This window comes from Sycon ciliatum, chromosome 13 (assembly GCF_964019385.1).
Source record: "Sycon ciliatum chromosome 13, ocSycCili1.1, whole genome shotgun sequence".
In the NCBI taxonomy this organism is placed as follows: domain Eukaryota; kingdom Metazoa; phylum Porifera; class Calcarea; order Leucosolenida; family Sycettidae; genus Sycon; species Sycon ciliatum.
In genome coordinates, this window is record NC_088655.1 from 23,552,413 (window position 1) to 23,577,575 (window position 25,163).

General features: G+C 50.6%; 1 protein-coding gene across 1 annotated transcript in view; it reads right to left on the reverse strand.

Moving 5' to 3' along the window:
* Nucleotides 1–5,553: 5,553 nt before the first annotated feature.
* Nucleotides 5,554–25,163, reverse strand: part of LOC135829547 (MAM and LDL-receptor class A domain-containing protein 2-like) — a 78,515-nt gene continuing 58,905 nt past the window's right edge. The window contains exons 80-105 of the mRNA XM_065341942.1: nt 24,401–24,557; nt 23,501–23,668; nt 23,068–23,176; nt 22,398–22,499; nt 21,696–22,086; nt 20,880–21,023; nt 18,854–19,016; nt 18,386–18,466; nt 17,863–18,006; nt 17,376–17,584; nt 16,994–17,135; nt 16,518–16,547; nt 15,981–16,100; nt 15,637–15,758; nt 14,526–14,697; nt 13,835–13,957; nt 12,208–12,243; nt 11,814–11,966; nt 11,239–11,384; nt 10,662–10,851; nt 10,119–10,241; nt 9,151–9,417; nt 8,538–8,582; nt 7,713–7,809; nt 6,604–6,781; nt 5,554–6,163 (exon numbers count right to left, since the gene is read on the reverse strand). Of these exons, the coding sequence (XP_065198014.1) occupies nt 6,065–6,163; nt 6,604–6,781; nt 7,713–7,809; nt 8,538–8,582; nt 9,151–9,417; nt 10,119–10,241; nt 10,662–10,851; nt 11,239–11,384; nt 11,814–11,966; nt 12,208–12,243; nt 13,835–13,957; nt 14,526–14,697; nt 15,637–15,758; nt 15,981–16,100; nt 16,518–16,547; nt 16,994–17,135; nt 17,376–17,584; nt 17,863–18,006; nt 18,386–18,466; nt 18,854–19,016; nt 20,880–21,023; nt 21,696–22,086; nt 22,398–22,499; nt 23,068–23,176; nt 23,501–23,668; nt 24,401–24,557 (3,711 nt within the window). The 3' untranslated portion in view covers nt 5,554–6,064. The remainder of the gene's footprint in view (nt 6,164–6,603; nt 6,782–7,712; nt 7,810–8,537; nt 8,583–9,150; nt 9,418–10,118; nt 10,242–10,661; nt 10,852–11,238; nt 11,385–11,813; nt 11,967–12,207; nt 12,244–13,834; nt 13,958–14,525; nt 14,698–15,636; nt 15,759–15,980; nt 16,101–16,517; nt 16,548–16,993; nt 17,136–17,375; nt 17,585–17,862; nt 18,007–18,385; nt 18,467–18,853; nt 19,017–20,879; nt 21,024–21,695; nt 22,087–22,397; nt 22,500–23,067; nt 23,177–23,500; nt 23,669–24,400; nt 24,558–25,163) is intronic.

The window sequence follows — 25,163 nt, forward strand, 5'->3', positions numbered from 1 at the left end:
GCCCAACGACATTATTCGTAGCGATGCAAGTCCGTTCAAGGAGTGGTCCTTCGCTTATTTCCTTAGAAATCCAGACCGAGAATAGAAGTCAACTACCAGCTGTGCAGCTGTTTTTCCCGCAGGCAACGCTTGTCTATTGCTGATCTCTTCTCTTCTCTAGAAGCTGGCGAGGTGTTTCCCGACTGGCCATCATCCAGAGGCGCGCTAGACAGAATCAAGGTATGGTCCTTTGCTGCCTTTTGCTTGCCTCAGCCTGCATGTCCCGGAGCTAGACGACACTCTGGAGCTGCTATTACTCAACAGCCCCTTCGGACATTGAACAGGTATGCTGCGGGAGTATTCGGCCACTTTGTCGCAAGACCTTCCAGTCAGCTCTAACCTATGCCGTTGTCAGCGCCCCCGCTCGACGCTACTCGGGCAAACCGTTCTCTATGTGGGCACGGGAGAATTATTTTTACCGGAGTGCGCGAGACTGCAGCTTATCTTGGACGAAGGTGCTTGAGGTGTCACAGACTGGATCATCGTGGGTTGAACTAACTCCCTGCACAAGGAATATCAGCTAAACTCAGGGTCGGCAAAGGTCGGCACGCTTGCTAGCCCGACGGGGACCCAGGAGCACCTCCATTCCATTAGGCTCCAACACTATCGCGCCGGATCACAACCAGTTCGAAGGCCTAGCTGTCGAGGACCCGGCCCGATGAGCTGGATTCCGACCCGGTGCAGCCAACCAAGCCCAAGGACCACTACAGTTGCGCTCGGTGAAATCCGACGGAAAGTGCAAAGCTGGCGCCGTGGACCAATTCCCTTTATGATTAGATGGGATGTAACTGAACTGTACTGTGACTGAAGTGAAGCATGCCACACGTTCGTCACAGACTTCCGTCATCACCAGATATTCGGAGGGGATTTGCTAACGGCATGTCAGGACACCCGGAAAGCCATGGCATGGGTCGCCGGTAATAAGCCAGATGATAATATTATGACGTCCCAACTGGGCAACCGTGGCTCGGTGGAAAGCGAATCACAATCGGGGGTAAGTCTGACACTGTATTCAGGATCAACTTCCCGTTGAAACTCTGACAAATTCTCCCATCTAGTGCCTGCATGCCATGAGCCAAGATGCATATGGGGCCAAGGGTGTCGTGGCAAGGGTGTCTGTAGCTAGTAGCTCAGCCTACTGCAAGGTTCTACCCCCCCCCTCCCCGCCCCTACTCTGATCGAGCGCCCTCCTGTGAGAAACTTGTCCCCTATTCTAAATGCAGTCGATAGTCACTAACAGAGGCACAGAGGGTTCGAAAACCGGGCACTTGTGTGGTATGGGGTGAAGTTGGGGTACGTTGCATTTTGGGTGAAAAGACAATTTTGGAAAAAAACGGCTTACGGGATAACTGTTTCTCCTGCCACCATATTCTGCAATTGTATTTGTCTGGCTATCCTGTTGTTTTCCGAGGCGATACAGTCAGACCTCGTTTAACCGCGCACATCCGTTTTCCACAAAAAATATCCGGGTAGGCGAGGGAACCGGATAATTGAACACACATACTGTATGTATGCATGAGATACGGTGACCGACGATTTTCTTCCGGATGACGACGAGGGATCTGGATAAGAGAGGTCTGACTGTATACTCCTTTAAACCACAGGTTGGAATGGGCCCTTGAACCACATTCATGGCGTCGCGTATATGACATTGTGTTGTCACACGTTGAAAAACGTTCAGCTCTTCTGCAAACCGTTCGCAGTGTGAATTTGGTCCTCAATAATATGTTTTTTTTCCGCTCCCATAGGTCACCAGATCAGTGGCGGCCATTCCATCTCTCTGGATCCCAAAAAGATCACGAGCAGCTACCCCGGAATGGTTAGCTATGGCGTCCATGAAGGAGGTAAGAGAGTTACTTTGTTTTGCGAACTACTGGAAGGGGGAGGGGCGTCTTCATCAATAGAGAGGTTAAGATGCATGCTATATCTGACGTGACGCGAAACTTCAGCTCGTGTTATTTGGCTCGCGCGTTTAAAAACAATGCGAGCGACCTGCAGCTCGCATCGAAATTTTGAGTTTAACGCCAAATTTGACGTGAAATTGCGCGTCGCGTCAGAAATAACGCGCATTTTATTATTATATATATATTTGAGGATTTCCCAAAGACGTAGTCTAAATTGAAGGGAGTTCCATTACAATGGGAGGCTGTAGGGTTGAGATAGCAGACAGTGGAGGGCTAATAATTCGTAATGAACAGCCTAGCAAGAGAAATACAATTATGCTGAATGTTCCAGAATGGTCCTTTAATTAATGATACCTATAGCCTCGGGGTATGCCTTGAAATACGAAATGTACCGAAACAGAAACACAAAAATTAATAAGAATAAGCGCAACGCACAAAGAAGGAGGACAGAGGCATGTCAGTGCGGAGTGGCATTGTGTTTGGTGTCAGAGAAGTGCGTGCAAATGTGACTGTGAAACAGGGACTGCGAGGCTGTGGCTCTCAGGTCTGCGGGCAAGGCATTCCAGACAGTAGCGGTGCGGAAGAGAAATGACCTCCCGGCGTGTTTCCCAACCCGTGGCAGAGTGAATGCGAGTTGGCGGCGGCGACTACGCGTGGGGCAGTATCCCGCTGCTTCAAAAAGTTCTGGTTGGGTGGTGACCAAATGGAAGAATTCCATAAGGCAGGCGATCTTCCTGCGCCAGGATAGATTTGGCCACCCCAGCTGTTTAAACAATGATGACTTGGGCTCGTCTGATGGGCAAGGGCATCTCTCAAGCCGCATGACTGTGCGAGCTACTCTGGCTTGCAGCCGTTCAAGGGTGAGCCGCTGTGCAGCAGAGAGGGAGGACTCCCATACTGGGGCGGCGTATTCTGCTGTGGGGCGGACATACGTAAGGTACAGCTTCCTGACGATGTCTCCTGTTAAACGGTCAGCCATATGGCACAGAAGAACGCAGCGCTGTCTAAACTTGCTTATTGTCTGTTCAATATGCTCCTGGAAGCTAAGTGTTTCACTCAACAACACTCCCAGGTGACGGTGACTGGTTGACGGCTGGATACCGCGGATGGTCTCTGCAGCTCCTTCCTCAGCGAATGAGATAACAACGGTTTTCGATGGGTTGAAGGTTCCGCCTACTCGGTCGGCCCAGGCAAATGTGTCCTGCAGGGCAGTCTCCATTGGGCTGGTACCTTTGGTTCGTGCTTGGCCGACGGCGGTGTCATCCGCGAACAGGTAAACATCAGCGTGCTGGTTGCGTTTCGAGGCTCTGGGTAGGCTGTTGATATGTACCAGGAAAAGCAATGGCCCGAGGTGGGAACCCTGGGGTACTCCAGACTTGACGGGACGTGGGGAGGACAGATGGTGTTGGACTTGGACGCTGAATGTACGCGTATCGAGGTAGTTCTTAAACCAACTCGTAGCCGGAGCATCGCAGATAGTCCCGAGTTGCTGGAGAAGCACGTCATGCGGCACTTTATCGAAGGCCTTCGCAAAATCGAGAAATGCAGCATCGTAAGGGATGCGTTTATCCATGGTCGATGCGATCTTAGTAGTGAGCTGTATCAGCTGGTCAACTGTGGAGCGATCACGGACAAAGCCGAACTGTTCCGGGACAATGATGTTGTTGACCTCGAGATAGTGACCGAATTTGGTGGCGACAATCTTGTCTAGTGCTTTCGCAATAGCTGGGAGTAGGGTTATAGGGCGGTAGTTGGAGGGATCACACGGGTTACCTTTATTTTTAAATATGGGGATTACTGTTCCCAGCTTCCAGGCACTAGGAAACTCACCTAAGGTGAGGCTAGCGTTAAACAGGTTGGTAACAGAGGACGTTATACAAGGTGCGATCTCTCGGAGGATCCTGTTCGAGATGTTCCCGCCTGTTGCCTTATGCTGCGGGAGCCTTCGGAGCACCCGGTACACTGAGGATTCGGCCAAGACTGGCAGAGAGAATAATTCATTCGGACAGTCGTCGGCTGGTGCTGGTATTGGACCTGTACCGTGAGCAGGAGTGCACTGGCGCTCAAATACCTTCGCGAACATTTCTGCTTTCTCTGGTTCGCTCTGTGCCGTGTAGCCCTCACACGTTAGGTCAGGAACTTTATCTTTCTTACAGGAGATGTTGGCAAGTGTCTTGGCTTTCTTCCACCAAAGGTGGGCATCTTGCTCATCGTGAATATTCTCACTGAGGCGCTTGAAGTACAGGGTCTTGGCATTTCGTAACTGGTTCTGATATGCATTCCTCTGGGCCTTGTAGGTTAACCAGTATGCTACTGTTTGGTGGCGCTTGGCGGCACGGAAAAGACGCTGCTTCTGGCGATGAAGGTGATGCAGATGCGGGGTGAACCAAGGCTTGGTTTGCTGTCTTCGAGATGAAACTCGTCTGTACGCTCAGCAGCTGGCAATGGCTTGTGTGATGCATGACTCCCATGCCCACCACGCACTCTCGATGGTGGAAGCACCGAGCATACACTCCCGGAGTGGAAGAGATGAAAGTTTCTGTCGTAGAGATTGAAAGTCAGTGTTCGCGTAGTCTGGTACAAAGCGGGGCGGCGGGTGCTTTGGGGTGTGCTTTCCTGAGAGATATTTAAAGATTATGGGACAGTGGTCTGATAGCGGATCTAGGACTTCAAGGTCGGATATACGATGCTCTGCGTCTGTGATAACCAGGTCGAGAAGTGATGACTGGCTACCCGTAGCTGAGTATCGCGTTGCGGTGTTTCGGACAATTTGCTGTAGTGCAAGGTCGTCTAACAATCCTGCTAGCTGTTTGCCCTCTGCCGTATCAACATCTGTTGCGTTCCACTGTCGGAGTTTGGCATTGAATGCACATACTAACCTCTCTACTGACCAACCTCTACAGTTTCAGAGCACCCTTATAAGGGAAGCATGCCCATTTATAAGGTATGGAATAATAGCACTGCGGTCGACCCGGTCAGGTGCTGGAGAATGAAAATGCTAGAGTTTTACCAGCAGGCGCAGGATAAACAGTATGTACACGGTGGCTCAACTTTATACAGTGGTAGTCACTGGTGGTCACTTTATAATCCGGCACCAATTGTGCTACGGAAATTCTGCTGCCATTAGGAGAGGGTGCTGGATTAGCAGATCTGGGCGCCCCCCCCTCCCCTACACTGTTTGCACGCCCCCTGTGAAAAAGTGCAGCCCCCTACTCATTTCCCGATTTTTGTGTTTTTCAGGCCAGATCACGAAAATGCAGTCGATAGTCACTACTAGCGGGTTCATAAAGGCACATTTGTCTGGGGTGAAGTCGGGGATTGCTCCGTACGCTGCATTTTGCATGGCAAGACAATTTTTGGAACATGGAAAAATGGGTTTCGTGGTAACTGTTTCCCATGCCTGCCCCCCCCCCCTACTATTTTGACCTGGCTAGAACCCTGGGTATGACAGCAGCCCTCCCGGCGTCCATCTTCAAGAAGGACACAATAGAGAATGAGTGGCACTGCTGGCATTCAAGTGGCATTCAGCCAATGTTCTCAACTTTTCACCAGCATCCATGCAAGGAAAACGTGTGCCCCCCCCCCCCCCCCAACCAACTGCAAGACGCTGTTACACTCGAAGCATATCATCCGAAGATTGATGTAATACGAAACAAAATACTGATTCGAGACGAGATAGGCAGAAACTGAAAGGACAGGTGCACTTTTACCCGCAATGCATGGTCAAAACTCCAAACAACAGCAAATAAATATGCAAGGAATAGTGAAAAGTCTTAGTAGTACAAACGCAAAAAAGTACAGAGAAATCAACAACGAAACATATACCATAAATTGTAATCGGAGCGGAAGTTTATGTGTCAGTACGGAGAGTACGTCATTTTCTCACAGGCGTTCAAAAAAAGCAGAGCAAAGCAAGTGATGCAAGAATAGTAGTGCAGGGCTGGTGGGGAATAAGAGAAATTAGTGTTGAACGTGAGAGATTATTCGTTCTTCAGTCGTCATTGTCTACATACGGAGATGAGAGCAGCTGTATATAGGCTGCTGTTGTTGTTGTTACTGTTGCTGCTGCTGACGCTGCTGGTGTTGCTTGCGCGTCGCCGCCAACAAGAACGGTGTGGCGTTTAGTTGATGAGACCGACCTTGTCGTCCGTGCCACCGTCCGCTCCTTGCATCTTGTACGGATCCTGGTAGAGCGGATTGGACTGCGACGGTGCTGGTTGCTGTATAGCGCAAAACACAACACACGAACAAACGTACACACACGTATGCCACGCAAAAAAAGAAGAAATTCGTTGTTACTCCAAGTGTCGTGCAAGATCACTCGCCGGGCAACTTCATAAAGCTGTAAATATATTTAAACAAGACGAGGAGGAAGTTTTCCTTTAGGGGTCGTCGCAAAAGTTTTTTTTTTGTCATCCCTGAAATGAACATCATTCGTTTGGGAGGGAGAGGGTGCGAGCCAACACCTTTTGTGTTTAAACAAGACATCACAGTGAGTGGGTATAGTGAGTGCCAAATGCTGCTGTGTTTGATAATTGCTGATAGGGTATGCGTGAAACTTGAAATTACAGCTACACACCCTTCTGCCTCCGTTGTATGTGTATGTATGTGTTATGTGTGTGTTTAAACAAGACTTCACTACAGATGATGATGTACTGACCCCGCGTCGAGCGTCGAACATGTCCGACGACATGCTGACATCGTCCAGTCCGTCGTCGTAGTTACTGCCAATGCCCAGGTTGACCTGTCCGCCGTCACCGCCATACATGCTGTACACGGGGTTACCCACGGCCAGAACCGTGTCGTCGTTGGAACTTCCCGATGGCGGCGGTTGTTTCCTGCGCGTGTGCAACAACAGAACAGCAACAAGCAGGCGTTTTTTGAATTCGTATAATAAGAGGAAAGACCATGCGTGCGTTGCAACAAGCAAATGTTTTCGATTGTTACGGTAAGTGAAGGACAACAGCAACAACCAAACGTTTTGAATTTTTGTATGGCTTGGCTTTGCTGGTGGTGTGCGTTGGCAACGTGTCAACATGTCAAGGTCGGCTGCAGAGCGCAGTCGTGGTGCGTTGGATGATGGAAAAGTTCTTGACCAATGTTAGAGGTTTCCTCAAACACATTTTCAGATCTCATCTTCAGGTTGTCCAACTGCCCTGCTTTGGACCAGAACATTCATATACACCACTTTTTCTTCTTCTTTCTGCAGCTGGAAGACTTTCTGCAGCTGGAAGACTTTCTGCAGCTGGAAGACTTTCTGCAGCTGGAAGAAGTGCAGCGCCATCAGCAAGCAAAGAGAAAATTCTAAATCCTGGCTCTACTCTGATTGGCTGATGGGCGGTTGACCAATGAAAGGATTGGCAAACCGCCCTCAGCCAATTTGAGAGTTCAGCAAGTGTTTTCTTCTTGGCTTGCTGCGCCTTGATCCAAGAGGGTGGTCTCACGCGAACCGTGATTTTTTTGCCGAATTCTTGTTATTTCTGTTTGAGGAGGGAGAGACAAGCCGGAAAATTCTGCCGGAGAAGAAAATCTAAAATTCGGGACACAATTGCCTTTGCATGCATTGTATACGGGTGCTGCTCTGCTTTGAAGCGGGAGTGGCACGGTTGGACAGACTGCTGCCATTTCCGTGCTGCCTTCTCTATACATATACGCATGTACACTGTACAATGCGCCGTATGTGCACCTTCATATGTCTGAAGGTTTGTGGTTTTCAACAAAAACAACAACAAAAAAAGCATCTTGCGCCACAGTGGCACATGTACTCACTTGAGTGATCGTCGGTAGAGCAGAAGCATGACGATTGCTATGGCGATCATGACACACACGCCAATCACCACGGCAACGGTGGCACCAGTGCTGAGACCTGGGAGCGAGGAAAGGAGAGAGACACCAAGACACGCACACGCAACCACACAGTCAAGCAAACGTCACTGCACGGCACTGCACAGCACTGCACAGCACGTCCATTTCTATAATAATAATTACACCGCTTGCATGTCTTTATTTCGTCTGAGTGTTTTTTGAAACATGAAACTCAGAGTTACCGTTGTTCTGCCCCGTGTGTCTTTATTTCTATACATTTCCTCATATAATTTTCTTCATCTTTCTGTGAGAACCGGTGAGAAGGCAATCATGCCTGTGCAATTGGTGAAGTAAAATAAAAGTCAACAACAACATCCAACTTTTGGGGTGATAAGAATAGCCAGGGGAAATTCATGAATGGATTCAAAAACGATTCGCGGGTAAAATCGAGCAGTCCTCACTGACAAGAGAGCAGGTACATGCCGGTCAATATGCCCATTGTGCATTGCCAAATATGGAAGGTATGAGTAATGCATGTGAGTACGCTGGGATCAGCAATGCACTGTTCAACACCCCCAGACGACCATGCCCAGGTGCAGGTGGCTGTGTCAGCCTGTGTGGGGTATTTAAAGTACAAATTACGTCATTGTGCAATGGACCCCCCCCCCCCCAACCAACTTCATTATGCAGTGGGTTAATTTTAAAAGTCATTGTGCAATGGGTTACATCATTGTGCAATGGGTTACGTCATTGTGCAATGGGCCGATCGGTGGTGCGATATGAACTTACCGTGTGAGGTAGACTGAGCTGCGTTGTTTCCGGGGGCCTCCTTGGCTGTGTAGGGGTACGGCGGAAACAGAAACAGACCGACCGACAGAGAGAGACACACACGAGCATGCACACACACACACACACACACACACACACACACGCACGAACAGACGCACGCACGGATGCATGAACACAGCAGCACACAGCGCAAAGAAGCAGAACAGAAAATCGATAACGGAGACGTTTTAAACATAACAATGTCTGGACGTGCCTGGGAGTTGCACTGGTCAAAGTACACGTATTCGGTACTACGTTACCCTGGTTGCCATGGCAAAGCCAGTGAAATTTCAAATACACATGCCGGTGTCCTGAAGATGGGCATGGCCGAGAGACCGTTTGGCGCAGTGGTGGATGATGATTGTACGAGACATACCGGTGCATTCATCTGATCTTCTACACCCCATGGTGTCTGTATGTTCGTGTGAATACTCCCTCTCTTTTCAATACGACACCACCAACTCGCAACACACAAACAGTCCTCAGCTTCACCGCGTACAATGGTCGTTTCCAAATTCAACCCAGGCAGCCCTCCCTCCCGCCCTCCCTCCCTCCCGCCCTCCCGCTCACTCACCCGTCGTGGTTTGGACGTTCTCGTTCGTGGTCGGCGGGAACTGCGTCTCCTGCGTGTTGACCGGCGTCTGCTGTGGTGTCTGTCCGCTAGTCTCCGGGCCCAGCGTGGGTCCAGTGCCCGGGACGCCAGCGGTGGTGGGTAGCGATGAGAAGATAGTCTTCTCGCAGCGCATGCCGCTGTATCCGGGTGGACAGGCACAGGTGGCGTTGGCACCGGCGGGCACCGAGCAGGTACCGCCGTTGACGCAGAACAAGTAGTGGCAGCGATCTGGCAGTGCCACCGCGGTAAACACACACACACACACACACACACACACACAGATGCACATACACAGACACACATACAGATGCACACACACAGATGCACACACACACATGCAGATGCACAGATGCAGATGCACAGACATACACACAGATGCACATACACACACACACACACACGCATACACAAACAAAAACACACGTACACGACGGCACACAGACATACACAATGTGAACACAACATGGTTCATCAGTTCGGGGGCCACTTCGGAGGCGCCAAAGCCATATGTTTGATCCCCTCCCCTGCCTCTCCATCTTCCACACTCAGCCAGAAAATATAAGACCATGTCAAACTGCGCTACCAAATTGCATGGAGCTACACACAGGGTAGGAACAAGACAGAATCCAGAATACTTCACCAAGTACTGTGTGCCATGCTCAGATCTGCACATGCAATCCTCAGGTGTGTAGCCCGCATGGAACACGGGGAGCACATATATGCGGCTGTGCACTCTGAACTGGGCAGAGTTTGATCCCGAGCGGGGTCGGGTCCCGGGCAGGGTCGGATCCCGGGCAGGGTTGGATCCTGGGCAGGGTCGGATCCCGGGCAGGATCGGGTTCTGGGCAGGATCAGGTCCTGGGCAGCGTTGGGTCCTGGGCAGGGCCGGGTCCTGGATGGGGAGTAAGAGAGCGGTGTATGTTACTTACTGCCACATGATGACTCATCGGAAGCGTCGGAACACTGCGGTACTCCGTCACACTGTTGGCTGGTAGGTAGACAGTTACCCGACGTGGCACACTGGAATTCATTAGCCTGGCATACACTGACACCTGCATAGAGAGTGACACAACACCAGGAAAGTACAGAAGTGAGGGACAGGAGAGAGAGAGAGAGAAACAGAGAGAGAGAGAGAGGGAGGGAGAGAGAGAGAGAGAGAGGGAGAGAGAGAGAGTGTGTGTGCATGTGTGTGTGTGTGTGTGTGTGTGTGTGTGTGTGTGTGCATGTGTATGTGTGTGTACGTGTGTGTATGTGTGTGTGTGTACGTGTGTGTGTACGTGAACAGTCAACTACATGTACACATGACATGTGCCGTGAATAATGTCGCTGACAAGCACAATGTCTGTACCCCCACACACATAAACGCACGCGCAAATATGCACGTGCACACACATGCACAGACGTGCATGCATGCATGCACACATACACACACACACACACACGATACACACACTGTCGCACACGTATCTGACCTCGGCAGGAGTGGAAAGAAATGTCATCCAGTGCGATGTCCCCAGAGAAGGTCTGGCCGCGCTCCACCACAAACTTGATCTGGTAGCTGGTTGCTGCGGGGATGCGGAGAGTGGCCTTACGCCACACATCACCTTGGTTACCGCTCAGTTGCCATAGTTGCGTGGCCGTGCTTCCAACCACCACAAACACCTGAAGGGCAAAGCAGAGAGATGGTGAGAGAGAGAGAGAGAGAGAGAGAGAGATGGTGAAATTTAGAGTGTGAATAAGAAAGTGTGCATGTGTGTATGGTAGTGGCGGGGGCGGAGGGACATATGGGCAGAGAGACAGACAAAATGGGGTCACCTGTACCACAGATTAAATAGCCGAACCGCAAAACCGGAGCAAGGCTTGCTACTGACGAATGTTTATCCTTTGACCAGATTGGTCTTCTCCAAACATAACAGGGAGAGAGAGAGAGGTGGAAATTGAGCGCCCATTCCACACACGCATACACACAAACACACGTATGCACACACACACACACACACACACACACACACACACACACACACACACACACACACACACACGTCGTACCTGAAGCGATCCAATGGACTGTCCAAACATGTGATAGTAGAACTCCATGGCGCAGTGCGTCGACAGGGCGGGGTACAGCTTGCTGGTCAGAATGGCGCGGGCACGCTCGTTCTTTGCACCACTGACCTCGGCGTACACGTAGAAGCCTAAACACACGTGCACACACACACACACACATGCACATACACATATACATTGTAGAGAGTTTTAACTCGCGTGCTAAGAGTCTCAGACACCATCTATTTGGTTACGTTGACTACCTGGTAAAGACTCAAGAACTGTGCAATATGTAGGAAAGGAGTTACTCATACACCAGAACCTGCCCTAGTGGATACCACAGAATAAAGGACACCCAGAACAATTGACATCCCTCAACAAAGGATCCATTGAAAAGAACATGCCTGAGCAAATAACACCATCTGGTTAAAGCAAACATACACACACACACACACACACACACACACACACACACACACACACACACCACACACACACACACACCACACACACCACACACACACACACATCCACTGCTGTGGACGCACGCAAACACATTGGCAGGATGAAGAGCTCACCGTTGCCCTTGGTATGATCTGTAGTGGGTCCGGTGTTACCAGTGGGTGTTCCCAGTCGATCACGCAGCCATGGAATGGTGTTGGCGGATGAGCTGGTTGTGCTGGACGTCCAGCCGCACCAGCCATTCTCAAAGGTGCATTCGTCGTATTTGGCTGCACGAGAAACAAGCACACGCACGTAGAGAAGTACACATGGACGCACGCACACACGCGTGCACACACACACAAACACACACATACAGGGATATGTCACAATGCTGTGAATTGGACCGGTTCACAAGTGCACGGATCCGCACATAAGCAGGATCCACGTGGACCAAAGAATCATGGTTGTCATGGCAGCAAAACATAGCATGCAAAGGGCCTGGCTACACTGGTTAAACAGGCGACTCACTTCCAGGAGTGACGGGTGGTACGTAGCTGGCGTCACCTGAGCAGAGGATGAGCAGAACACAGCACAGGAAACACATCAATCTGAGCACATGAACACAAACACGGGGCCATGGCCGAAACTTTTGGTGAACAGTTCAAATGACGTCTGCAGCAAAGAGACTGTATTTGGCGTGTTTGTGTTGAGCTACCCTGGTATTATCACATTGAGAAAACCATATACTTGCCAACCTTTGCAAACGTGAGGTCGGGACAATGACATACCTAGGTATGAAAATGTGTAAAAACTAAAAACGTAGCTGTGAGGCCTGCGACAAATGCACTTTTGGGTGCCTATCACATGTACTACCCTCGATATCACGACGGTCCCGGCCAAATCGGGGTGGTTGGCATGTACAGTAAAACCTGTAAGTAAAGACCGCCGTCACTAGCGACCAGCCTGGTACTACAGTAAAACCTGTAAGTAAAGACCACCGTGACTAGCGACCAGCCTGGTACTACAGTAAAACCTGTAACTAAAGACCACCGTGACTAGCGACCAGCCTGGTACTACAGTAAAACCTGTAACTAAAGACCACCGTGACTAGCGACCAGCCTGGTACTACAGTAAAACCTGTAACTAAAGACCACCGTGACTAGCGACCAGCCTGGTACTACAGTAAAACCTGTAACTAAAGACCACCGTGACTAGCGACCAGCCTGGTACTACAGTAAAACCAAGAGTAGATAAACAAGAGTGTGCAACTCCGGATCTCTCCTGCACAATCTGCAGATACCCCGCGCCCACGGCGGAATTTTTTGTTTACGTCACCTTTTTTCAGAGAAACGCGGATTTTGCCGCAGAGCAGTGTGAGAGCACGTGCTGGGCACCGACCATGTACTGATGATGTAGTGTAAAGCCCAGCCAAGTGCACGAGGGAAAACTCTCCAAAAGGCTCGCAGCGCGTGCGTCGTCGAAAAGATTACGTCAACAAAAAATTCCGCCGTGGGCCAACCCATCCGCGAGTTGCACACTCTTGTTTATCTACTCTTGGTAAAACCTGTAACTAAAGACCACCGTGACTAGCGACCAGCCTGGTACTACAGTAAAACTTGTAACTAAAGACCACCGTGACTGGCGACCAGCCTGGTACTACAGTAAAACCTGTGAGTAAAGACCGCCGTGACTGGCGACCAGCCTGGTACTACAGTAAAACCTGTGAGTAAAGACCGCCGTGACTGGCGACCAGCCTGGTACTACAGTAAAACCTGTGAGTAAAGACCGCCGTGACTGGCGACCAGCCTGGTACAACAGTAAAACCTGTAAGTAAAGACCACCGTGACTAGCGACCAACCTGGTACTACAGTAAAACCTGTAACTAAAGACCGCCGTGACTAGCGACCAGCCTGGTACTACAGTAAAACCTGTGAGTAAAGACCGCTGTGACTAGCGACCAGCCTGGTGTACTACCGACCACTTCGCCAGGCACGGACGGTCTCACATTCATATAATGGTTGTGCGGTGCAAACCTCTAACTAAGGACCACCTGCCACTAAAGACCGCTTTCTCTGGCCCCAACGGGTGGTCGTTAGTCACAGGTTTTGCTGTGCGTTACTATTGCGGGGTGAGTGTGTGGTGAGTTGAGACTTACGGCAGCACATGACACCGTCAATGATGCCTGGTGGTGTGGAGCGGCAGCCATCGGACGATCCCGTAAAGCCGGTCGGGTAGAAACTCATCTTGGGCCAGAAGCCGCTGTCGCACGAGTCCTTGCCTAAAGTGTCACGGGGCACACGCACGCACACACGTGATACACACAGATGCACGCGTGCACACACACACACACACACACACACACATAAACAACGTAAAAACGAGAGTAACAGTGCTCTCCCAGGAACACTAGCCGACTTGAGTGCATTGAAAAGCCGGTAAGAAAGCTTGTGTTGCGACAAGATAGCAAGGCAATCTTTGTTTATTTATTTGTTTATTTGTTTATTTTTAATTTACGTCACCAGATAAACAGGCATTTCTGCCTTCTCATCTAACCATGCATCCAGACTCTCAACTAAAGATGAAGAATATGATGTATAAGAAGGCGTGCTACAGTCAGACCTCGCTTATCCGGCGGCCCTCTTTTATCCGGATCCCTCGCCATCCGGAAGAAAATAGCTGGTTACAGATTTACAGCATACGTGGTGCATCTAACACAACCCGTGTTCGGTTACCCGTTCTCTCGCCTATCCGGGTATTTTTGTGGAAAACGGATATGTGCGGTTAAGCGAGGTCTGACTGTAGGTGAGGACGGCGGTGGGAGACAGCAAGGTACTCTGGACACGTACCAGTACAAGTGGTACCACAGCAGAGTGGGTAGTCACACGAGTTCACCAGCTCTGTGCATCCGTAGTCGGCGGAGATGTTGGCCGTCTTGCAGCCGCCTTGCTGGGCACAATGGTTGATGGCCGTCACAAACGTACCGTATCCTGCGCCAGCACAGCGAGCTCCAGTAGCCACCTGGACACACACACACACATGCATGTATGCACACACACGCACGCACACACACACACACACACACACACACACACACACACACACACACACACACACACACACACACACACACACACACACACACACACACACACACACACACACACACACACACACACACACACACACACACACACACACACACACACACACACACACACACACACACACACACACACACACACACACACACACACACACACACACACACACACACACACACACACACACACACACACACACACACACACACACACACACACACACACACACACACACACACACACACACACACACACACACACACAACAGTCAGCATAGGACATACGGTGGCGAGATTCCTGCAACACGACACAGCACTACCCCCCCCCCCCACTGGCACCATACAGAGAAAGAGTACGTCGAAATAACGACAACTACTCCCAATGCCACGCCAACAAACACCAAAACCCAATCCCAGAGAGCCTGACACAATCAAGTCAAGAATAGCATACAGTATTGTTGGGCGCCGAAGAACGGAGCGCCGAAGAGCGGAGCGCTGAAGAGCGGAGCGCCGAAGAGCGGAGCGCCGAAGAACGGAGCGCCGAAGAGCGGAGCGCCGAAGAGCGGAGCGCTGAAGAGCGGAGCGCCGAAGAGCGGAGCGCCGAAGAACGGAGCGCCGAAGAACGGAGCGCCGAAGAACAGAGCGCCGAAGAGCGGAGCGCCGAAGAACGGAGCGCCGAAGAACGGAGCGCCGAAGAACGGCCAGGCTAGAATTTCATCAAGCACAGCATACCAATGTATACACGGTGACTCAACTGCCCATAGACTGCAGTGCATGAAAATAAGAACGGTCTAGGCTAGGAGGCTGACCCGGCCCCCACTTCTTCGGTGACCGACAGCAGTACTGTAATGGCTTACGTTAGTGATGATATCCCGAGCACCGCGAGCGCCGCATGGGTACCATCCATTGATCGTGTCGCACACATCCGCTGGGCTGTAGCACTGTAGGTTGTTGCGATAGTTGTTACCGCATCTAGCACCTGCAACCAAAACAACAACAACAACACCAATGCATAACCCACAGCATCTCACCTCATAAACTTATCTCTTATTGGCGACTGTGCCATCGTGAGAATAAGGAATTAAAAAAAATTATCACAAGATGATTGGAGTATGGAAGTTTGTGAAAAAATAACAACAAAAACAAACCGACCCCCGATAGTACAACGAAGCAAAGCACGCACACGCGAACCGATGCTTACCGAGAGCCGACGGCGGGGTACGCATATCCATACGTCGAGCAAAGCGACCAGTGCAGGCGGCCACGTTGGTGTCGGTGAAGAAACCTTCACGGGTACGATCAGCACAGCCAGTTGTGAGAGCTGAGGAGCAACAACAACAACAAGTAAAAACAAAAGAGTAAATCGTCATGTCCGTTCCCAACGGGAACTCACGACGGCCGCTAACACCCGGTAAACCCTAGCGGCAGGTGCAGCGCCTATCAGTGGGGAGAGGGGGGGGGGGGGAGTAACAAGAAGAAAACAAAACGCAGTTCAAGGTTGATAGTTATCCCTTGCACGTACATGTACTAGGGCTTATTGCATCATCAGCAGAACAGAAAACAGAAGAGCCAGAAATCCCCACGGGAGCTGAAGTGCACAAATACTTTGAGATATCGCTATTGTGCCCAGACACGCACGCACGCGCGCGCGCACACACACAGACACACACGGACACAGACACAGACACACATACAGACACAGACACACGCATAGTTACAGAAAGAGAAGAGGACCTACCACTGTAGCCGTATGCGGTGGTTGGGTTCTCTGGGGAAGGCAAAGAGAAAGCCCAAGACAAGAAGAAGTCAGTCAATATCCGGCACCAAACAAGAACCAGAGTAGCATTCCAAGTTGCCTTGTTCCGTTCTTCTGTTCGCGATCTGCAGGTCCGCTCAGTATTCATTCTCCATTTTTCTGTTGCCTACCTGGGAAAAAGCAATTGTACCCCCCCCCCCCCTCACACACACACACGCATGCACGTATGCAAACACGCATACTTCCACTTCACACACGCGCACATGCGCGCACACACACACACACACACACACGCACATACACACACACGTACACACACACACGTACACACACACTCAAGCACCCCCTCCCCCGCCCCACACACACAGCAATCTACACAGCCATTCACAAAAGCACTGGGGACATTGGCAGGTCGCCAACACGGAAAAGAACCCATCCCAGACTTTCGATGTCCTTACTCGTGAAAGCACCACAACCGGATGAGAACATGAAGTCGTCGACGGCGATATCTCCTCGCCATGAGTTGGCATGGACAACCACAATGTGAATGCGGAAGCTGCCGCCCGTCAGGGAAAGCTGCACTGAATTCCACTTGTCTCCCTGCAACACACACAACATTAAATTATTTTTATTATTAAGTGCATTCCCGCAAGTGTACCGGGATTGCCAAATGTTCACATATTTTCATATCAATCCCGCCAGCTCATCATGATAGACTACTCGGCAATCGGAAACGCAGAAGCGGAACGAGATATCACTTTTTTCTACACGAAAGATTTCATCTCTAATTCCCAGGTCCGAGTGGGACTCCGATCCCTGGGTGAAAAAAAAGCTGCGTACCTGGTTTCCAGACTTGCTCCAGATCTGCGTGAGCGAGGAGGCCGACGGCGTGTACTGATAGACATAGAGCGTTCCCAGTCCAGTGGTGGAACCGTACATGTGGTACCACATGGTGAACGTACACGCTGTGCCACCGGCAATCTGAGGACTCTCCAGTATGGCGCGGGTATCCACCGGCGTGCCGCTCGCCTCAAAGTACATGTAGTGACCTGGGTATGCACACACACATACAGACATGCACACAAACAGACACACATATAAGACAGACAGACAGACAACATAAACAGTCAAACCATGTTCAGCAAGTACATGTATGCCAAAATGGTATGCAGAACATCATCTTGCTCACAATGGCAAGCTATGGGTGAGAGAGAGAGAGAGAGAGAGAGAGAGAGAGAGAGAGAGAGAGAGGGAGAGGGAGAGAGAGAGAGAGGAGAGAGAGAGAGACAGACACAGAGAACTTTTGATAGCTTCCTGAAGGCCTTACCGAAAGGAGTGGCGGTGGTGTGATCAAACGTGGGTCCGGTTGTGCCGGACGGCGTGAATCCCTCCCAGAGTCTAAACTGTTGATCAGATGCAGCACTAGCCTGCCAGTCACAGCGGCTCTCAAAGTTGCAGTTGGCCACAACCACTGAAACAAGAAGAAACAGAAGAAAACTGTGAGCAACACGACAGCTTCCACAAGGACAAGCTACATGCCAACAACTGGTGAGAGGGCAAACAATCCAACACAAACAAACCAGGATAGTAGGCACCGGCGGATTATGCTCGAAAAGGTGGCAGATTCTGCTCGAAAAGCAGTGAAATTGGCAGAACCATACAAACCTTATGGCGGACAATTCCTCGAATTCTGCTCCATTTCTTTATCCACATACCAAACATGCATGAAACTTACCAGAAAAAGTACCGAATTCTGCCAATTTTTCTGCCGGCATTATCCGCCGGTGCCTACAGGATAGTGGGTAGCCAGTGCAAGCGTGTTAGTGTGTGAGTATGTGTCTGTCACTTACCTCCTGCTGGTGGCTGAGTACCAGCCTGGCTGTGGTTGTGAGGTGCAGCGCATACATCCGATGCATGGCACGACTGGTTGTCTGAACAAGGAAGAAAGAAGAGAGAGAGAGAGAGAATGTGTGAGATAGATATTGTTGTGGGGATAGATAGACAGACAGACAGACAGACAGACAGTTAGATAGATAGATAGACAGACAGACAGACAGTTAGATAGATAGACAGACAGACAGACACACAGACAGACAGACAGATAGATAGATAGAGAGAGGAAACAGAGAGAGAGAGAGAGGAGAAGCCAATCTCCACTGTGCTTTGGTACAGGCCAGAGAAATCCAACCTCATGACTAGAACAGCACCAGGGCTATGCGTTGCTAGCACCACACACAACACTTGGCGCACTGGAAAGCGATGCTAGTGTATTCAAGGGGTTGGATTTCTCCAGCACTCAACTGTACAAATCCACTCACTGATGAAGTACTGTGAGCAACCGGGACTGAACGTCAGGTCATCAAACGCGATGTCTCCGAATGGACAGTTTGTGTTGAGTGAGGCTCGCAGGGTGACGGTGAAGTTGCCAACACCGCCGACATTGTTGTATAGGTCAACTGTGACGTTGTTCCAATAAGGACCCTGTATGGAACAAGAAAAAAGCGTCAAGGAAAGCTCTCTCCGTCACTATCACTGGGATGTTGTTGTGTGTGTGTGTGTGTGTGTATGTGTGAGTGTGTGTGTGAGTGTGAACCCGTACCTATCAGCAGACCGCTGTTGTTGATGTTGAGTATGCGGACGATGCAAACTTTGTAGTTGGTTCGCGGGAGCATGCTGTGTTGGCCTTGACGGCGTTCCAGGATGTTTCTGCTGAATTTGGCCTCACTGTGAGTATACCCAAGACCAAGTTTATGGTGGCTGGTGTTGGTGTTACTTCAGTTGACACTGCTGGCATTCCGCTTCATGGACAGGTGGTGGAAAATGTTTCCTCCTTCGTTTATCTGGGTTCTGTCATCACTCCGGATGCGCGTTCTGCGGGAGACGTTTCGAGGCGTTTGTCACTCGCCTCGCGTGCCTTTGGATCGCTTCAGGATGTGTTTGCTAATCGTGATCTTTCACTCCATGTGAAGCGCCGATTGTATAACGCCTGTGTGATGACAGTGCTACTGTATGCTTCGGAGTGCTGGTGCCCTTTGCAGGGTGACCTCCGGCGCCTCGATAGTTTCCACCACCAGTGCATCCGTAGCATCTTGTGTGTTTCGCGAACACAACAGTGGGAGGAACGCATCACCAATGAGCAGCTCCGAGAGATGTGGGGTGATACATCGCTATTGTCCTCCCGGCTTCGGAAGCGGAGGCTTGAATGGCTTGGCCATGTGGCCCGCATGTCGGATGTTCGTGTGCCCAAGCAGCTGTTGTTTGGCTTCCTACCGTCGCCTCGGCCTGCGTGTGGTCCTCGTCGTCGCTGGAGGGATGTGATTTCGGCTGATCTTCGGCACATCGGCATTGAACATCTAGCTTGGTATGGGATAGCTCAGGATCGATCTGCCTGGCGGGTGTCTGCCGTTGGGCCGAGCCTCGGCGGTCCTTCCCATGACCAATCTCAACGGGTGGACTGTCTTATCTGCCACCGTTCGTTTCGTCGGCCAGGTGACAAAGCAAGACACAAGTGTAGCGCAGAACGAAGTCTCCCCATCCAGGAACAGCGTGGTGCTGTGCAGTGTGGTACATGCAGGAGGTGGTTTCACTCTCGTGGTGGCTTGCGTGTACATCATTGTTTGCCCCTGGAACCATCGGAAGCGTCCGCGCCGGCATCACCTATTCCGCTCAACGTCCCAGCTTCTCTCTTGTGTGTGACATGCAATCGGCAGTTCAAGTCAGTGCCTGGTTTCAGACGTCACAAGTGCGACCGTGGCCATCGAGCAACCAAGTCTGATAGAGCGGCGTATGGTGTTCGCTGTTCTCGCTGCAGCCGTCAGTTCCGTCGACAGAGTGACCTGAGTCGTCATCTCCGTTTCTGCTCCTGACAATGACTCTGGCTCCTTTCGGAGTGGTGTGGCCCTTGTGGCAACCAAGCTACAGTAGTAGTAGTAGTAGTAGTGAGTGTGTGAGTGTGTGTGTGTGTGTGTGTGTGTGTGTGTGTGTGTGTGAGTGTGTGTGTGACTGTGTGTGTGTGTGTGTGTGTGTGTGTGTGTGAGTGTGTGTGTGTGTGTGTGTGTGTGTGTGTGTGTGTGTGTGTGTGCGAGTGTGTGTGTGTGTGTGTGTGTGTGTGTGTGTGTGTGTGTGTATACATGCATGTCGGTACACCTGCAAACTCAAATTCTTGAAAAGGACATGTTCCAGCAGAATAAACACTTCGCAACACTACATCTTGCACAATGCACACCCAATGGTCTCTCTCTCTCTCCCTCTCTCTCTTTCACGCACACCCACACCCACACCCACACACACGCACACGTGCACACACACACATACGTTCCTTCTCCGAAACGCTCACAGCCATACCTGGTCGCCGGTAACGGACCAAATGATCTTGCGCGCCGGGTTGTTAGGCGGTGGGAATCGATCACCGATGATGGCAAACTGACCGATGCAGCTGCCTTGCATGTGATAGAACACTGTCAGTGTGCACACGCCTGGTGACGGGATCTGTAGCCATCGTTACCATGGAAAACATGGCGACGACGACAAGCATGCACAGTTGGGGAAAAGAGAGGCAGAGACGGAGAAAAAGACACCATGAGATCAGTAGTAAATGAAAAAAAATCTAAAAAAGCATATTTTAAGTAACAGAATATGATGCTAGGTACAGAGTGAGCTCGGGTCAGAATGACTGAGGAACGCAACAATGCATCCGTGCTGTGTAACCCACTTACTGTAAAAGCCATTATTCTAACGAGGCGCATATATAACGATTTCCTAAAATTGACTGGTTTACGTGTACCAAAGTTAACGATTCTCACTCATTCTCAACGCTCAATAGCAACAGTATTGTATCGATTTCTGTATAACGATTTCTATTTTAACGACAGAGTCCTCCTCGTTAACTCGTTAGAATTAGAACTTCGTTGTACCGGTATATGGCTTTTACAGTATGTCTTCCACCGGACACATTTCCATGGCAACCCCACCATCACCCATAACGTTGTAAGGAGAAACCACGGATGTCTACATAACGCAAGCAGCATGCCAGCAGCGGAGCAGAACGGCAGAGCCGTCACCACGTCCACGATTCATGCCTGCGATGCTGCACCGCTGCTTTGCATGTCATGATTGGAAGCTGTAGCCTTAGTAAAAAAAAAAGCCGGCAGAGCAACCCACCTGGTACATTCCCTTGCTGATGTAGCGCGCGTTGCCGCCGGCAACTCGCGACGACGCCTCCAGGTACATGTAGGAGCCGAAGGCGTTGGCCAGCGTGTGGTCGAACTGCGGACCGGTGCTCTGCGTTGCCGTGGCGCCCTGGCCGCGGTAGAAGTCCAGGTTGTCCCAGATGTTGTTGTACCAGCAGCAGGAGCACGACTCGAAGTTGCAGTTGCCGCTGTAGAGCTGCGGGGGCGGAGGCGGTGGCAGGCTTGGACCTGGCAGCGGGCAGTTGCCGATGAACTTGATGTCGTCAAGCGAGATGTCACCCTGCCAGGTGCTGCCACGCACGCCCTCGAACACCACCGTGTAGTTGCTGGCGCTGTTCAGCGCGACTGTCGCGTTCCTCCAGCTGCACACGCGTGCACACACACACACATACACACAGGACACGTGGACAAACGTACGCATCAGCATACACCACAGAAGTACGTTTTTACGGTTTGCGTGCGCGTGCGCGCGCGCGGGAGACTCAGTTAGAAGGAGCGTTCCGCATCCGTGGGGATGTCACCACCCTCAAGGATCAAGGTGTGTGTGTGTGTGTGCACACGCGTGTGTGCGTGCATGCGCGAGCGTGTGTGTGTGAGTGCGCTACTTGTGTGCGTGTGTTTGTCGTACACGTGCATGACGATAGAGATCTGTTTGCACTAAACGTATACATACGCGGTTCCTTGTGAGCTAGACTTGGTCCAGAGCAGCTGCTGTCCCTTGGCATTATTCATGTAGACGTTGAGTGAACCAATGCCGCTTCCCAACATATGATACCTGTAGAGCAACGATAGCACGACAACAGGACAAGAGCCTCACTGATTTACCACGGGAAACCACTCCAAACCAGGCACAATCCTGAAGCAGACCGGGTTGGCAATAAAATCTCTGGATTACCGTAGGAAATATGTCAATTTCACCCAACGCGGCAAAATCAGAATACTCATTAGGCTTTCCAGAATTATGTGTTTAGTTTACCTGGCAAGATTGAATTTTGTATAATGGCATTGAGCAGCAGCAGCTATAGCAGAGTTGGCTGCAGCAATGGTAGCAGCAGTGGCAGCAGCAGCAGCAGCAGCAGCAGCAGCAGCAGCAATGGTAGCAGGATTGGCTGCAGCAATGGTAGCAGGATTGGCTGCAGCAATGGTAGCAGGATTGGCTGCAGCAATGGTAGCAGCAGCAGCAGCAGCAGGGGCAGCAGCAGCAACAATGGTAGCAGCAGCAGCAGCGATAGTTGCAGCGATAGTTGCAGCAATGGTAGCAGCAGTGGTAGCAGCAGTGGTAGCAGCGGCAGCGACAGCGAAAGCAGCAGCAGCGACAGCGAAAGCAGCAGCAGGCAACTCACCAGAAGGAGAGCATGCATCCTGGTCCAGAGGCGGCCATTGTCAGTGACGTCATTTGTCCCTTGTCACCAGTTGCGAACGGTGCTGAGGTCTCGATGTACACATAGTGGCCTGGAAACGTACCAATGCAAAGAAAAGAAAATTCGTGAATGTAATAAAGAGAGAGAGAGAGAGAGAGAGAGAGAGAGAGAGAGATCGATTGATGGAGCTCTTCGGCTTCTTCCTAGATACTTAGTTTTTTAGATTCCGACAAGAATCGATCGAGTTACAAATGTTTTAGTGTAGGCATGTCCGTCGATCTCAAGAGATCAATTCAAGTACGCACGGATGGTAAAGGGTTAAAAAAAAAGCAATATGGCCGGGCAACTAAACAAAACGCGCACCCGCAAACACACACAAACACACACACACACACGCATACAAACGCTAACCAACCTGTGGAGTTTCCGAAGGTGTGGTCGCTGCCCGGTCCAGTACCGCCGCTGGGCGTCCTGCCGCGACGCAGACGCCAGTACAACGTGTTCTGCGGAACGTGTTGCCACAGGCACAGGTTGGGCTCAAAGTCACAGTCCATAGTGTTTCCAGTCTTTTTGGTGATAGCACCTACAGGGGCAGCAGAAGCAACAGAAACAGAAGCAACAGCAGCAGAAACAGCGGCGGCGGCAGCAGCAACAGCAGCAGCAGAAACAGCAGCAGCAGCAGAAACAGCGGCAGCAACAGCATCAGATTGTGAGTCACACTGGAGTATAAGTCGCACCCCCATTTTCAGGTTTGATCCCTATGATTGTTTCGATTATATTCTCTTCAAAAACAACAAACTCTCCTCCTCCATGCACTCTAAAGCCGACCATTGCTACCCTCGGTAGCCATTGCTCACACCAATAATCTCATACAACGAAGGGGTCACGGGTAAAATAGTTCTTTCTGACAGCTGTTTCGCCTAGGAAAGGCTCTTCAGAGAAGGTGATACTGGATATTCACTTCAGTAGTAAGCCATGCTCGATTGTAAGTTGCACCCCTTTTTTTACCCTTGATGTTCTGGTGTAAAAAGGTGCGACTTATATTCGGGGAATACGGTAATTTTCCATTTCCATCTCTCTGCCCGTAATTCAGAATTTCCATACTTGCTGCATGCAAGGAAGACAATTTTTTTATGCCAATCAATAGTTTTTGGGGTTGTTTTTCGCGGAAAAGGCATTTTTGTGTGACAGTAGATGGGTCAGAAAGGTGCCCGGTGGACGAACGTGCCCGGATTAGGGGCACCCGGATCTGGGGAGGTTTACTGCACTCGGGAAAATACGGCACATCGTACTGGTATTGGGGGATGTCTCTTACCGCATGTGAGCAGAGCGACGTCGTCTAGAGCAATGTCGCCAGTGAAGCTGGTGCCAGAGATGCCGAAGACGAGAATGCTGAACGTCTTCTCGGTGCTGTTGACGGGAACGATGGCCTGACGCCACCAGTCGCCCTGGTTACCCTTCTTAGACCACACCTACATGTAGGCAGCCAAAACACACACACACACACACACACACACACACACACACACACACACACACACACACACACACAATGTAACACAAGACCAAATACAAACAATTAAAAAGAGTTCAAAGCAGTTGTATTTCTAGCCGGCTGATCGCAGCGAGGTAGGCGAGAGAAGATTTCTCGTGCAACATTTCCAGTTGCAAATATGGCACCTGGTGTGTTCATTATCGTTCTTGTCTTTTCCTGACTTCTTCAGGCAGTTTTTTGAGTCTCACCAGTGTCCCGGCCATATCTGGCAGCGGCCAACTACCCTTCCATTTGTGTGCCATTGCTATTGCTGTCTTTGTGTCTGGGTATGCTAGTACCGTCAATTTCGCTAATGACGACTGCGGATATAACGACAATTCGCGAATAGCGACAGAATTTCCATGCCCAGAGCAAAATCTCATCTAACTGTAATACAAATAACGAGACTTCGGGTATCAGGACACGAATAAGGACACTTTTTCTGATGCCCAGCCGAGTGTCGTTATACGCAAAGCTGACTGTATGCGTGGAGCGAGAACAATATTATTCTAGTTTAACTCTGCCAGCAAACCCAGGTCGAAAG